Source organism: Cucurbita maxima, unplaced genomic scaffold (assembly GCF_002738345.1).
Source record: "Cucurbita maxima cultivar Rimu unplaced genomic scaffold, Cmax_1.0 Cma_Scf00001, whole genome shotgun sequence".
Classification (NCBI taxonomy): Eukaryota; Viridiplantae; Streptophyta; class Magnoliopsida; order Cucurbitales; family Cucurbitaceae; genus Cucurbita; species Cucurbita maxima.
This window is the reverse complement of record NW_019272017.1, coordinates 2304791-2318642: the sequence shown is the minus strand read 5'-3', so window position 1 is coordinate 2318642 and position 13852 is coordinate 2304791. Positions and strand designations below refer to the sequence as shown.

At 32.9% G+C, this 13852-nt stretch overlaps 2 protein-coding genes across 2 annotated transcripts; one reads left to right on the top strand and one right to left on the bottom strand.

Moving 5' to 3' along the window:
• Positions 1 to 2463: 2463 nt before the first annotated feature.
• On the bottom strand, positions 2464 to 6755 carry LOC111482796 (mitotic checkpoint protein BUB3.2-like). The gene is made up of 9 exons (XM_023128766.1): positions 6502 to 6755; positions 6300 to 6430; positions 6138 to 6220; positions 4708 to 4974; positions 4188 to 4263; positions 3592 to 3672; positions 3229 to 3307; positions 3033 to 3133; positions 2464 to 2941 (listed from the first exon to the last, which is right to left on the bottom strand). Exons 1-9 carry the CDS (start codon positions 6619 to 6621, stop codon positions 2854 to 2856), a joined length of 1026 nt encoding a protein of 341 aa, XP_022984534.1. The 5' UTR covers positions 6622 to 6755; the 3' UTR covers positions 2464 to 2853.
• A 4978-nt stretch (positions 6756 to 11733) lies between these two features.
• Positions 11734 to 13092, top strand: LOC111482830 (transcription factor bHLH54-like). Its single transcript, XM_023128808.1, has 4 exons — positions 11734 to 12400; positions 12488 to 12553; positions 12642 to 12707; positions 12786 to 13092. The coding sequence occupies exons 1-4, from the start codon at positions 11756 to 11758 to the stop codon at positions 12888 to 12890; spliced, it is 882 nt and encodes a 293-aa protein (XP_022984576.1). The 5' UTR covers positions 11734 to 11755; the 3' UTR covers positions 12891 to 13092.
• The last annotated feature ends 760 nt before the right edge of the window (positions 13093 to 13852 follow it).

Genomic DNA, 13852 nt, shown 5'->3' with positions numbered 1-13852 from the left:
GTTGGGATATTAACTCTATCAAATAGGGATATTCAAAAGAATCGGTGACCTGAAATACTTGATCAAAGTAATAATTTAATGAAAATTTTTATGGATTGAGTTAGGACAAGCTTAATTAAATTGAATTGATTTTTAGATTGAGTCACATTCATTATTTAAAAGGGTAGGGTTGTTCGAGTTAAAAAATTTACAACTCAAATAAATGAATCAAGTCTAAAAAAGTTTTAATCCGACCCAATCTAACCCAACTTACGAACACCCCTATCATTAAACGTGGCCAATATAACCCTAATTTAGGGGTAATTGACATATAATTCATCCCTTATTTGAAGGGGAATCACATCACATCTAGTAGTAATTGCTCATTGTCTGGCACTGCAAGGTCAGGGAAGCTGAGGCAAATTCATGGGAGACAAGCTAACAATCTCAGATCAATTTGGAGCCTGAAATCCAAAATATTCTTCTTTAATTTTCATCAAACTCAGTACACATTTTCATATATATTATATTATATTCAACTTCAAATTCATAACAATAACAAAAAGCACATGGCCACTTAAGGCTGAATCAAAATTGACATTTGCAGTACTTCTAATAATGTTTTTCCCTGCATAATTAACACAAATTTCTGAATCCACAACTTTATTTTGAATCATGACAGCCATTGCCTGTGTGGTACGTTCACTACATAATCCAGAACAATCACATGAGCTTATCCATAATATTAAACCCATACCATTAATGGCACTACTCTAGATTTATAGTTCTACAACACCAGAAAAAATATTTCGAAGAACAAGTTTGAAGATTCCAAAAACTAGTCAAGATACGATTCTACGCTTAGTTTGAGCTTATCTGTTTCTTTTCTAACCATTCGAATTCTTGTGAATAGTTTAAGCCAAACTTGATTCATTTTACACCATAGAGATTAGAAAGTATGAGATCCAAGAAGAAGCTTGTAGCATATTGAAGCTAGTGTGATTTTGGGTCTGTCTAAGGTGGGGAGTTTTCAAGGACTCCATGATGCCTGTGATTTCATTGTGAACTGTCTAAGGAGAGGGGAGGAAAGTTGAGGTGGGGAGGTTTGTGAGTTCCTACTTTGTTTGGATAGAGGAACAAAATATTCTTTATAAGAGTGTGAAAATCTCTCCATAACAAATACGTTTTAAAACTATGAGGCTGACAACGATACGTAATGGGTCAAAGCAGATAATATCTGCTAGTGGTGGACTTGGGTTGTTACAAATGATATCAGAGTCAGTCACCAAACGGTGCAAGGACTCATTGGAGTGGGGCTATATCCTTTCCATAGAGACGGAGGTTGACAACGATACGTAATAGACCAAAAAGGACAATATCTGAAAGCGGTGAACTTAAACTGTTACAAATGGTATCAAAACCAGACACCAAACGGTGTGCCAACGAGAACATCGGGTCTCAAGAGGAGTGGATTGTGAGATCCTACATTGATTGGAGAGAGGAACGAAGCATTCCTTATAAGAGTGTGAAAACTTCTCTCTAACAGATGTGTTTTAAAATTATGAGACTGACGCCGATACGTAACGGACCAAAACAAATAATATCTATTAACGGTAAACTTGAACTGGACTTGTAATAATGATTAAAAGGGGCTATGAGACAATCATGCAAAAATCTAAGCTAACCTTTTGGGTATGCCCAATTATTGTCGAAGTATGTTGTTTGTGCATGCTTTAAAAGCTTCTTGGCCACATTCATGCTTGGATCTTTGCCCAGCTCACATCCTCCACTTTCTCTCTTATCTATTAAAAAACACACATAATGATAGCAAGACTAAGCATTACAAAGCTGAATCATTCATGGGTAGCCTAATCTTTCTTCGTATTCTCTTTAGAACTTAGTGGTGGGATAGAATTCTAAGAAGGCATATTGTAGTAGCATTAGAAATTATTCATCATGGGATTGAAAATAGAATTAAAGTCATTCTATACAAATTTGTTTTAAATCAAACTTTAAATCATATAATTGCTTACAATATTTTAGTCTTTAAACTTTCAAAATTTGTACTTTAGAAATTAATTTCTAAAGAATAGTATTGAATGATTTTAGTCTCTAAATTTTAAAATGTCTACATGAACGAATAAACATGTCATGCAATGCATGTATAGCTAATAATAAACAACACCTAAAATATAATCAACTTATAGTTGTTCAAGTTGATTTTATAGTATAACATCACCTAAATATTATTTGGATACATTAAGAGTAATATTCCTATCATGAAGGAAATCTTTTACAAAGGAGATACCTAAGCTAATGTATGAAAAATCACGATCTCAAACATTAGATAATTTAACGCCAAAATGGGACATGAACCAAAAAATTAATATGATGGATCAAAATCGAAAAGGGTCGCATTATTATCTAATGCACTTTCAAGATAGTTGAGGTAAATCAACTAGTATTGTAGGAAGGACAAAAATAGATGAAAAATCCAAGTGTTATCCATATCCTTAAAAACAATAGAGGAAATAAGTTTATAGAAACACAGCATCTGTACACGTTTAGCATACTACTGATGGGTCCATCCCAAAATCTAAGTCTCTGTCTCTCTCACCTCACCAAGAACAAACAGAAGTTTGAAAAGAAAGAAANATACAAAAAAAAAAAAAAAAAAAAAAAAAAAAAAAAAAAAAAAAAAAAAAAAAAAAAAAAAAAAAAAAAAAAAAAAAAAATCAAAAAGCCTGCCTGGTGGACTCTGGAAGTCACTCGGGACCTTGGCTCTAACACCATCATGTAACTCTAGCAAGAAAAACAATGGAGGGCTACAGAACGACAAGCATGGACCACAGGGTGAGATGTCTGTGATGTTAATCATGTGGGAGGATTTGGGTATACTTTAGGCTTTGGCTTAACTTCTATTTCATTTACACTGCGGACATATATGGCATCTGGCTCATGGCTACAAAATAAAACAACAAAAAAGAAAGAGCGATAAGAACGTCGTCAATGCGTCGTGTGTGAGAGTGTCAAAGAGAGGAAAGAGAACATACGATTTATCTCCCTCTTCGAATGTGTAACTTGATGCTACGGCTAATAGGCGCCCATCTCTACTAAATGATAGTGCTGCAATACTTGTTGGGTATTTTGAATACTGAAATATGGGAGTTATAAAATGGTAAGCTTTTGAAAACCGTAATAGTCATGGACAGAAGCCAAACTATTAGCTCACTGGTGGAAAATCCTTACCTGATATAGCCTCTTCTTGTTGTTCCCATCCCAAACATTCACGAATCCATCACAGCCTCCAGTTGCAAAAGTACCATAGCTGTAGCATGAAAATAACAAATGCCAAACAGATCAATATGGAAGCAGGGTAGAAGGTTGTTTGCATTACAACTTTAAGATATAATTTACTGATTGCCAGCACAATGTTAACATAGTTAATCATTGACTGGTCAAAATACGTAGCAAAGTACATCATTTTCTAGCTTCTGTCTGTAGCGTAGATGTGACAATGTTTGCTAGTTCGATTTTGGAAGACTGCAATGCGGTGCCTACATATGTTCTCACTCAAGCTAAATCAAAATCTTGAATAAACCATAAACTCACATGGGATGGAATGCAATTGCATTGACCGGATAGACTATGTCCCTTCCAGCCTCCAGTTTTCTGTGACATTTGAATGCATATCTACAAAAGGAAAAAGGAAAAAATCACGTACAGGGAATTACAGCTCAAAGTCTATAAATAAAAAACAAATATCATCTTGTTGAAGGAAAGCATATAGCGATCTGTTTATGCTTTAGAACCTGTGTAACCTTTACATGGTTTACACTCTAAAATGCAGAATATAACCAGAGAAGTTGAGAGCTAACATGTACAATAAAGATCAATTTACACTAGCTTTTCGAGCTGTCCTCCTTAGGTTCATACTATTTAATGAATGTTTTCTATCAAAAGAAGCAAAAAGAAAAAAAGAATTATTATACAACATGATCGCTAAAATACATCAAAAGAAGATAGCCTCAAGACTCTGAGCCAAGAACTAAGAGCAGCAATATATCAAAATCTCTGTGTCTCTAGATATTCATTCCAATCAAGCATATAGAAGATATGAGGAATTCACATATTGCAGAGAACACAATGAATAAAAAAGAATAAAAGGTACAATTTCTTGTTATTGTTTAACTACCAACAGCACCTACTTTTTGGCTTGACTGGCCTCCGAGGGATCAAAAAATTCCATAGCAACTCGCCCTTCAACTGAACTAAGGGCATATCCTGCAAATAGAGAAGAAAACTTATAAATATATAAATAATTGCAGTATTAAAGGCATGATAGTAATTCCTTGCAGTTTAGTTTATAGAAATTATAATTTTTTTTTTAGTGAAACCAAGCTTTCATTGAGAAAATGAAAGAATACAAGGGTATACAAAAAAAAAAGGCCAAAAAAAATGGTGTACAGCCTAACTAGAAAAAATGACTCCGATTGAAAAGAACAATATCAGGAATCACTGAGGAGTAAGGGAACAAAGTATGTACTAGCAGGGAATCGACCAAAATTCCATACATATGAATAACTCAGAGGATTACATTGTCATTTATCAAGAGGAAGGCAATTCATGCATCAGCAATTTCATTTTAAAGGTTAGATTAATACCTGTTCCATTAGGATAACATCACATGCATCAAGTGTAGTTTCATTTTAAAGGTTAGATGAATACCTGTTCCATTAGGATAACATCGCACGCTTCGAGTCTGATATTTCAATGAGGATTCCCTCCTTTGCTCAGGTTGAGACATATTTCTCAAGTCATAGACGTTAACATGCCTTCCAGCAGTTGCTACAACTAAACGATTTCCCACAAGAGAAAGTGAGTAAACACGTTCAGGCTGAGGATATGTTCCCACGAGAGTATGTTCCTGCCCACTTGCGCCTCTAGGATCCCAACACTTCAGTGTTTTATCCCAACTGCCAGTAATTAATTGCCCTGGAAAACCATTGACCTACGTTGTCAAATTTCCTGCATTAAGATAACAATAATAGAGCTGATATCTAAAATGCAGTGACACCGTACATATTTCCATTAAAAGAAGTTCGGCACCATAGAGATTCCAGAGCATGACAGAGAATGAGAGAACTATTATTCAACACTTATTTTAATTCACCATGTTCAAATAGACAAAAAAAAAAAAACATAAATATGAGTTCACCTCATATTTTGTAGAGGCTAATATATTTGTATTCAAGTTGTAGACTCTATAAGTATATAATTCTATCAACTAGAAACAGCAATGGGCACACAAATCCCTTCCTCTTGCATTTTCAACTTTACACATTTTTCAAGATGCTAGCAGGTGCAATAATTTAAAAGTAACCAAGTTTTACAAGGGAAGGGAAAAAAAGACGCCAAGGGTTCATCCACTTAAAAGTGAATTAGGACCACTTAAAAGTATCACTAGATTTTCCATTGATACAATTTGTTGACGTTTCTATTCATTCCCTTTTGAGTGAGATAGAAAAGGATCCCATCGACTAGTGCAAACTGTTAATTTACTAAACCACTATCCAATTTATATGCTCTCATTTTAATAAGATTCTCAACAGAAACATGCTACAGGTACAGAAAGTAATGTCCTTCTCCCAGGGTTTCTCAGAGCAACCATTTCTTGAAATCTTCCCTCTAATTTAAAATCATAATGTGTATGAGTGTATCCCCTCCTATTTTGGGAATTCTTAATTTTGAAAAGATTGCAAAATCGACCCCAAATACAGGTAAGTTACAATATAGAACTCGAACTTTAATTTCATCAATTTCAATCACTAACAAGTTAGTGGAAAAAATTAACCGTAACGACTTTCTTAATGTTTAAGGAATAAATGATCACATTAAAAGTCTGAGGATTACATTGTAACTATCTTAATAGCTCGAAATTTTATAATAATTATCAATGAATAAGCTTATAGCGAGTAAGGTCATAGAGAATCATCTCTAGTTTTGTTTAGTTCTAGTTCATGACAAGTTCTAATTCGACCATCTCTTACTATTTTGGAACTATACCAATTGTACAAAACCAAATCTCAGATTAACTTCCTAAATGAAATGACTATGTAAGTAAAACTTCAATTTTCCATTAGAAAATAAAAATATACCTGCCGCGTAAGAATACTCAACGCATCGCACAGGTGCGTCATGCTTCCCCAATATATCCTCCTTATTATGGTTAAAAACAAGCCTGAAAGCATTCAAAAAGAAAATTAAACTTGTTGCCGAAATTCACAAGCTCCTAACGTTTCAAAATAAGAAGCACTCACCTCCTGACGGTGTTGTCAACACTCACACTGAATCCCGAAGAATCATCGTGGAAACAACAGTCGAGCACAGGACCACCGTGTACGAACTCACCTCGGAGCACGTTGTCACTGGCGTCGTACAAGCGCACAGTCTGAGAAGAGAAGAAACAGTAAGATGAGCTCGGAAATGAAGTAGAGATAGAGAGAGTTATAAGTAATTTACCTTGTCCCAAGAAGAAACAAGCAGGTGATCACTGTGGTTGGAGAATCGGAGATTAGAAATGCCGTCGGAGGGAGGATTTGAAAGCTCCCGGCCAGTAGCCGGAGAAGGAACCGCTGTCATGGCCCAAATTGCTTTGCTGCTGCCAGATGAGATGGAGAATTAGGGATCTTCTCTGTGAATCTCCCGAGTACTAGGGAGAGGAGGAGGGAAGCAGATTTCGAAATTTGATTTTGAATTTGTGAGTGGCGTGAGAAAATGAGTGAGGGGTTTTTATGATCCGAATTCAAAATTCAAAATGTTATTATTATTTTCTCTTTTAATAAAAATTAATAAAAATACCTTTTTCCTTTATTTCAAAAATATTTATATTAAAAAAAATTTAAAATACTTTTATAAACAACATAATTCAATAGTATTTTTTAATTATTTTAAAATTTCAAACATATTATTAAAAATTTTGAAAATTTCTTAATTTTCACCCTTTAGTTTGTTAATCCATAACAAGTTTAGCTATCCAACCTTTAAAAAGGAATCAATTTTATTTTTTATTTTATTTTAATTTGAATTTTTTTTTATTACAGACCCATAAATTTAAATTATACTCTACACCCATCTAATTTTTATGATACTAATCCATAAAAGGTCCATTTAATTTGATTTTTTTAATCTTTAACTTTTATTCATTTTTTGTTCGTATGTTCTTGTATTTTAAAAAATTTTAAATTTTATCATGATTCAATGGTAAGAATTATGATCAATTATTTGAATCTGATTCAAAAGTTGAAATTTGATGTGAAAGTCTGAATAAAAAAAACAGAGTTCAGTCATTCGATCTGGTATTTATCATTTTCTAAATAAAACACACGAATCAGTAACATAAAAATAAATAAATAAATAAAATTTAGCTTAAAATATATTAATAAAATTGGGTTAATCTAAATTTTAATTATTCATAAAATAAAAAAATAAAAAAAATTGCAACCAAAGCCCGATTTGAGGTATTCTCTTGAAAAATTCACAAAAATTCTTCGATGTGAATCTCGGCCCAACCCAATAGGAATTTAGGGAAAAAAATCAAATAACGTATTTTAATATAGGTGTATATTTACTTATTTAAATATCATAAAATCTCTTAACCATCTCATTCAAATTATAAATATATATTTTCTTTTTAAGGGTTTAATATACCCAAATTCTTTTAATATTTAATGCATAAAAAATAATTATTTTATTTTATTTTTCTTCTCGGTTTAATAAATATATTAAATTAAAAATACATTTTCTTTTATATTTAATATATTAAATATTGATTTGAATATTTGAAAATAAAAATTCAACTAAATTGTATTGTATATACATATCTCAACTAAAATAGAAAATATTGGTTAAAAACAAGTACACTAGAATTTCTGGAAAATAATAATATAATAATAATAATAAATATTTCATTATCGCGTCACCACATTCACTCAAAATTTTAATTATCAAGAAAATCAAATTTTGTTATTAATAAAAGATCCATTACTTTTATGTTCTAGCCATTATTATTTTTAAATAATTAAATATTATTATTTAATTCCATCCCCTTTTCATTCCCATAAAACCAAATCTTAAATAAATAAAAAAAGAGAGGCATTCTCAAGAAGAAAGATAATTGCACTAAAATAATAATAATTATTATTATTATCACATCTAAATAATTGTATTGATTTTCTTTTTCTCTTATTTTATTATTCTAAATAATTATTTATATGAAAAACATTTAATTATTTTGTCATAAATAATTGATTATATTATATGTCTGCGAAATTCAATTAGATTATTATACCTATTATCTATCCAATTAAGTTATCTTTTTCTATTTTTTTCGAAAATAAATAGATTTTAATAAAAAAAAAAATATACTAATGGTAAATAAGTGGTTGGGGAGGGTAACAAAACATTCTTATAACGGTATAAAAACTTATCTCCAGTAGACACGTTTTGAAACTTTGAGGGGAAGTCATGAAAGAAAAAACCTGAAGCAAACAATATTTGTTAGCGGTGGGTTTAGTCTATTACAAATGGTATCAGAGAGCTCGATACCAACTAGAATTAAATCATTACAAATCGATCTTAAACGCTAAATACGAGATTGTTGCAATTATGCCCTTAAACTAGTAAATAATTGCAATTAAAACCTTGGAAGTGTGATTACAAATATAATCACAATAGTTCATAGATTTTATATATAAATCGTTACATCTTCATTCAAGAGATTTCTAATCCAATTATATTGGGAGATTGTGTCCTCCACACATAAATTATGAATTAAAATATAAACAACATGCACATTCAATGAAAAAAAAAAACAAAAATGATAATTATTTAATAAATTATTATTTTTAAAAAAACATTTTTTTAATGATGTCGAATTAATTAAAATTTTAATTTCTATATTTATAATAATAACAATAATAAAGTAAATTAACGCGTTTTCAAACCTGGTCGGGTTGATGACGCTGCCAGCTCTTCCCAAGAAGGCCGTTGAAATCAGCTCCAACGATCGTGATGGCATGCACATAATTCATATAATTTTAAATAAATAAATAAATAAAACACAAGGATTTTATGAGTAATAAACAAAATTTAATTCATATAATAATTATTTTTAAATTTATGTTAAATTAATGGAGAAATGCGGGCATATTTTAGTTATTTTATTGGGAATTTGAATTAATTGTTTTTTTTACAAGAATATTTATAATTATTTTTTAAAAAAAGATATTGATTTTGTTCATTCTTTTATAGCAACCGTGTATTTTTATTTTATTTTATGCGATATTATTTATTCTTTGCCCAATTTTTTATTTGATTATAATTATTTATCAATTATTTAGTTTTTGCTAAATTAATAAAAAAAATATTAATGTATAGTTAAAAATATTCTTATTTTTTAAAAAATGTTAAAAAAAATACCTTTATTATTATTTTTTAGATAATTTTTTCTATATAAAATATTTCTATTAATTTACCTTTTAATATATATACATACATATACATACACACATCCCTTTGTTATTATTATTATTTTAATTCTAATTTATGACTTTATGGTTAAATTTGATTTATTGAATTAAATTTACAAATTTGACACTCTTATAATATATCAAGTTTACACTCTTATAAATTATTTATTTTAAAAAATAAATTATCCAAACATCGTTTAATTCTTACAAGAACTATTCCTCACGAACAACGTTGGAAGAGGATTTAATTTGGATTTTGATATTTAATTTAATAATTTTTTTATTAAATGGTAAAATAATAATAATAACATTTTTTTTTCTTGACGTCGTCTAAATCTAACCCGAGAATTAAACGCTTTTTAAATTTGCCTTGAAATCCATGGACCACTCATAAAATAAAGTGAATTTTTTTTTAAAAATTTGTCATCCCATTCCAGCTTATGTTTTTATTTTTTAATTTTATTTTTAAAATATGAATATCTTCAAAAACAGCATATATTCCAAACAGGAAAATCTGAATTTGTTTAATATTCAGAATGAAATCTTTCTTGTCTGGGTTAACACGAGGCTAGACTTTGAAATTATATATCGTAGGTCGGTCAAATAAAACCAATAATGCCAAAATAGTTGTTATAATATTTATATAAAATTGCATAATTATGAAAATTATAATTTAACCTAAGTTAGATTCAAATCTAGTGTAACATTCCATTTTAAATTTTTAAAATTTAATTAAAATTTTAGATGTTGTTTTTTCTAGAATAATACAAAAAAAAATAAGAATAGTTTTTATACGGAGCTGAAATTAATAATTTATGATAAATTTAAACGTGATTAATTGTCGTTGTCCCTTAATCGAGGTCTTATTTACTTATTAATTGAGTTAAAAGTTTTTGAATGAATGGAAAAGACACTTATTTATGGTATTTATGCCCTAAGAGTAGTTCCAAAGGGCATACTCTTCAATTTTAAACTCAAAGCATTCCACTCTTTAGAGATTAAAATAGGGTCACAAAGGTCATTATCACCACAACCCACAAAATTATTGTAGTTTTTTTTTGGGAAGGGTCCTTTCTTCTCGTAGAGCGGTAAAAGATCGAACTTACGGTTGAACAAAAAAAGGTCAATCTAAATCGGAGTTAGTATAGAATGAAGGGGGTGACCCTGATGTTATGTAGACATAAAACTAACTTCTTAAGCTGTGGATGGAGAAGAGTGTACATGAGGGTTCGGGTAGAATTTCTATGCCGACCGAGAACCTAGATAAAAAAAAAGTATAAAAAGAGAGATTGTGTATGTGAGATCCTGCATTAGTTGGAGAGAAGAACGAAACCTTCCGTGTAAAAGTGTGGAAACCTCTACTAACGGTGGACTTGAATTACTACAATTGGTATCAGAGCGAATCATCGTGCAGTGTGCCAGTAAGGACGTTGGACCCCAAGGGGGTAGATTGTGAGATCTCACATTAGTTGGAGAGGAAAACTAAGAGTGAAAACCTCTTCCTAATAGACCTGTTTTAAAACTGTGAGACTGATAGCGTTATGTAACAGGCCAAAGTTGACAATATCTACTAACAATAGCCTTCTAGGTCCTTAAGGGGGTGGATTGTGAGATCTCACCTCGGTTGGAGAGGGAAACTAAAGGTGTAGATACTTCTCCCTAGTAGACAGTGTTTTAAAATCATGAGGTAGATGACGATACATAACAGACCAAAGCTGACAATATCTGCGAGCGGTGGATCCTTCTTGTATCTAAGACTCTTCTAGATATCACAGGTCATTTTGTCAACAACAACCTTCATTCTATCTAAAACCTATTTTATTCTTTGCAACATATAAAATTCTGGACTCATTCTCCCAAGTACCACCAACCAAGTTCATCATTTTCCTTTTGTTCTTGTCTTATCTCCATTTTGATACTCCTAATCATGATCAACAAGCCTAAACTGATATCTCTTGAACTAAAAAACAAAAAGAATCCCTCTTTTTTCAGGTGATTGAGTATTAAATTTAAGTTCATACTTTGGATGAACTGAAAAGCTGCATTTTTTAATCCATCCATGACAGTTGGTTAATCATTTGAGTTGGCTTCTGGGCCCATTTATAAACTGTGATGATTTCCTTTATTAATTCAAGTGAAGTCAACTTCATTTTGTTGCTATCACATTATAAATATGAGCTTGTTCATCAATTATCTTCTCAAGAATCAAAGAACAAACCAAAATCTTCTGTTCTTAAGATAGAACAATGGAGCCTATAGCAGAAAGAGAATGGATCTCTGAGGAATCTGATTTCATGGCTAATTTTCTCAGTAATTACTGTCTCCCAAATGAGCTAAGCTCAGATTTGAGCTTGGAAATCCCTTGTGCTTATTGGGAATCCAATGAACCACCATCACTGTCCATGGCAGCCATGGATGAGCCATCTTATTATTCATCAGATTCCCTCCCTCTTTGGCTGCCTAATGGTGCTTCTTTGTCCTTGGATTTCTCGATGGAGGACGATCGTTTGGACGACAACAGTTCGAGTCGAAAAACAAGGCAATGTAGGCTGCAACACTCCCTTGCTGACCCTGCTGCTGCTGCTGTTGCTGTCAATGGGAAAAAGAGGAAAGCTGAGATACATGAGAAAGTTGCATCGATGTCGGTCGTCGAGAACTCGAAGAAGAGGAACACCAGGCCACCGAAGATCATGAAGCTTTGTTCGGCTAGCTGCAATGAAGAGGATCACATTGGTCAGTGCACAAGTAGCTTCAGCTCTGAGGAGTCTCAAGAAATCAATGGTGGAATTAGTTCAAGTTCAAGCTCAAAAGGGTCTGCCTCTTTGACCTCAAATGGGAAGCCAAGAGCTAGTAGAGGCTCAGCCACTGACCCTCAAAGCCTTTATGCAAGGGTAACCCTTTAAACTCTAGACCACTCCCCTGATTCTTTCATTTCCCTACACTTTGATATCAAAAATCTTAAACGAATTTTCATTCAGAAAAGAAGAGAAAGAATCAATGAAAGGTTGAAGATCTTACAAAGCCTCGTCCCGAATGGCACGAAGGTAAGTCGATATCGATATCCAACGATCATATCTCAAACGATATCAGTGTTTAATCGCTGATATAAGTCTCATTCGATCTGGCTTGCAGGTTGATATCAGTACAATGCTTGAAGAAGCTGTTGAATATGTGAAGTTCTTGCAGCTTCAAATCAAGGTAAATGATGATTCAAGAGATCGGGGGATATGTTCTTGAATCAAGGCTTGATTCTTGTGTTGAATTTAATCTTTGCAGCTGTTGAGCTCTGATGATCTATGGATGTATGCGCCAATTGCTTACAATGGAATGGATATTGGACTTAACTTGAAGCTCATGAAGCAAGACAATGCATCACAGTAGATATTGTTTCTTGTTGTAGGAACAAAGGTGATAGAGGTCCCATTTTAATTAGCAGATTTTAAGGTTAAGACTCTCATTCATTTTGGATTCAAGAGGGTATAATCATGAGAAGGGATGTGTAATTTTGCTCCTTTTAAGCTATGTAATTTGGGAAGTTCAAGTTGTTTAGTTTGATCTTTCTAATGCTAATTATCCAATTTGATAACTTTATATGTTTATAATATTTGAATGACTAGTTAAAATATATACTTCCGATCAAGAGGTTAGAGATTTGATATGTAACAGCTCAAGCCCATCGATAATAGATATTATCTGCTTTAGCCTGCTACGTATCACCGTTAGTGTGAGATCCCATATCAATTGGGGAGGAGAACGAAGCATTCTTTATAAGGATGTGAAAACCTCTCCCTAGTAGGCGCGTTTTAAAAACCTTGAGGGGAATCCCGAAAGAGAAAGCTCGGAAAAATCCAAAGAGAGCAATATCTGTTAGCGCTGGGTTTGGGCTGTTACAAATGATATCAGAGACAGATACTGAGCAATGTGCCAGCGAGGAGGCTGAGCCCTAAAAAGGGGTGGACACGAGGCGGTGAGCTAGTAAGGACGCTGGGCAGGTAATGTGCCAGCAAGGAGGCTGAGCCCTGAAGAGGGGTGGACACAAGGCGGTGAGCCATCAAGGACGCTGGGCAGGCAATGTGCCAGCGAGGAGGCTGAGCCCTGAAGAGGGGTGGACACGAGGCGGTGAGCCAACAAGGACGCTGGGCAGGTAATGTGCCAGTGAGGAGGCTGAGCCCTGAAGAGAGGTGGACACGAGGCAGTGAGCCAGCAAGAACACTGAGCGGGCAATGTGCTAGTGAGAAGGCTGAGCCCTAAAGAGGGGTGGACATGAGGCAAGAAGCCAACACGAGGCTGAGCCCTGAAGAGAGGTGGACACGATGCAGTGAGCCAACATGAGGTTGAGCCTT

What these genes read in the sequence shown, in the direction of transcription:
- LOC111482830 (XM_023128808.1), top strand. Translation starts at nt 11,756, where the DNA reads ATGGAGCCTATAGCAGAAAGAGAATGGATCTCTGAGGAATCTGATTTC. An exon ending in TCGTCCCGAATGGCACGAAG is followed by an intron (nt 12,554 to 12,641) that starts GTAAGTCGATAT and finishes TCTGGCTTGCAG; the next exon opens with GTTGATATCAGTACAATGCT. An exon ending in TCTTGCAGCTTCAAATCAAG is followed by an intron (nt 12,708 to 12,785) that starts GTAAATGATGAT and finishes TAATCTTTGCAG; the next exon opens with CTGTTGAGCTCTGATGATCT.
- LOC111482796 (XM_023128766.1), bottom strand. Translation starts at nt 6,621, where the DNA reads ATGACAGCGGTTCCTTCTCCGGCTACTGGCCGGGAGCTTTCAAATCCT. An exon ending in GTTGACAACACCGTCAGGAG is followed by an intron (nt 6,221 to 6,299) that starts GTGAGTGCTTCT and finishes GAATGCTTTCAG; the next exon opens with GCTTGTTTTTAACCATAATA. An exon ending in GCAATTGCATTCCATCCCAT is followed by an intron (nt 3,308 to 3,591) that starts GTGAGTTTATGG and finishes TTCATGCTACAG; the next exon opens with CTATGGTACTTTTGCAACTG.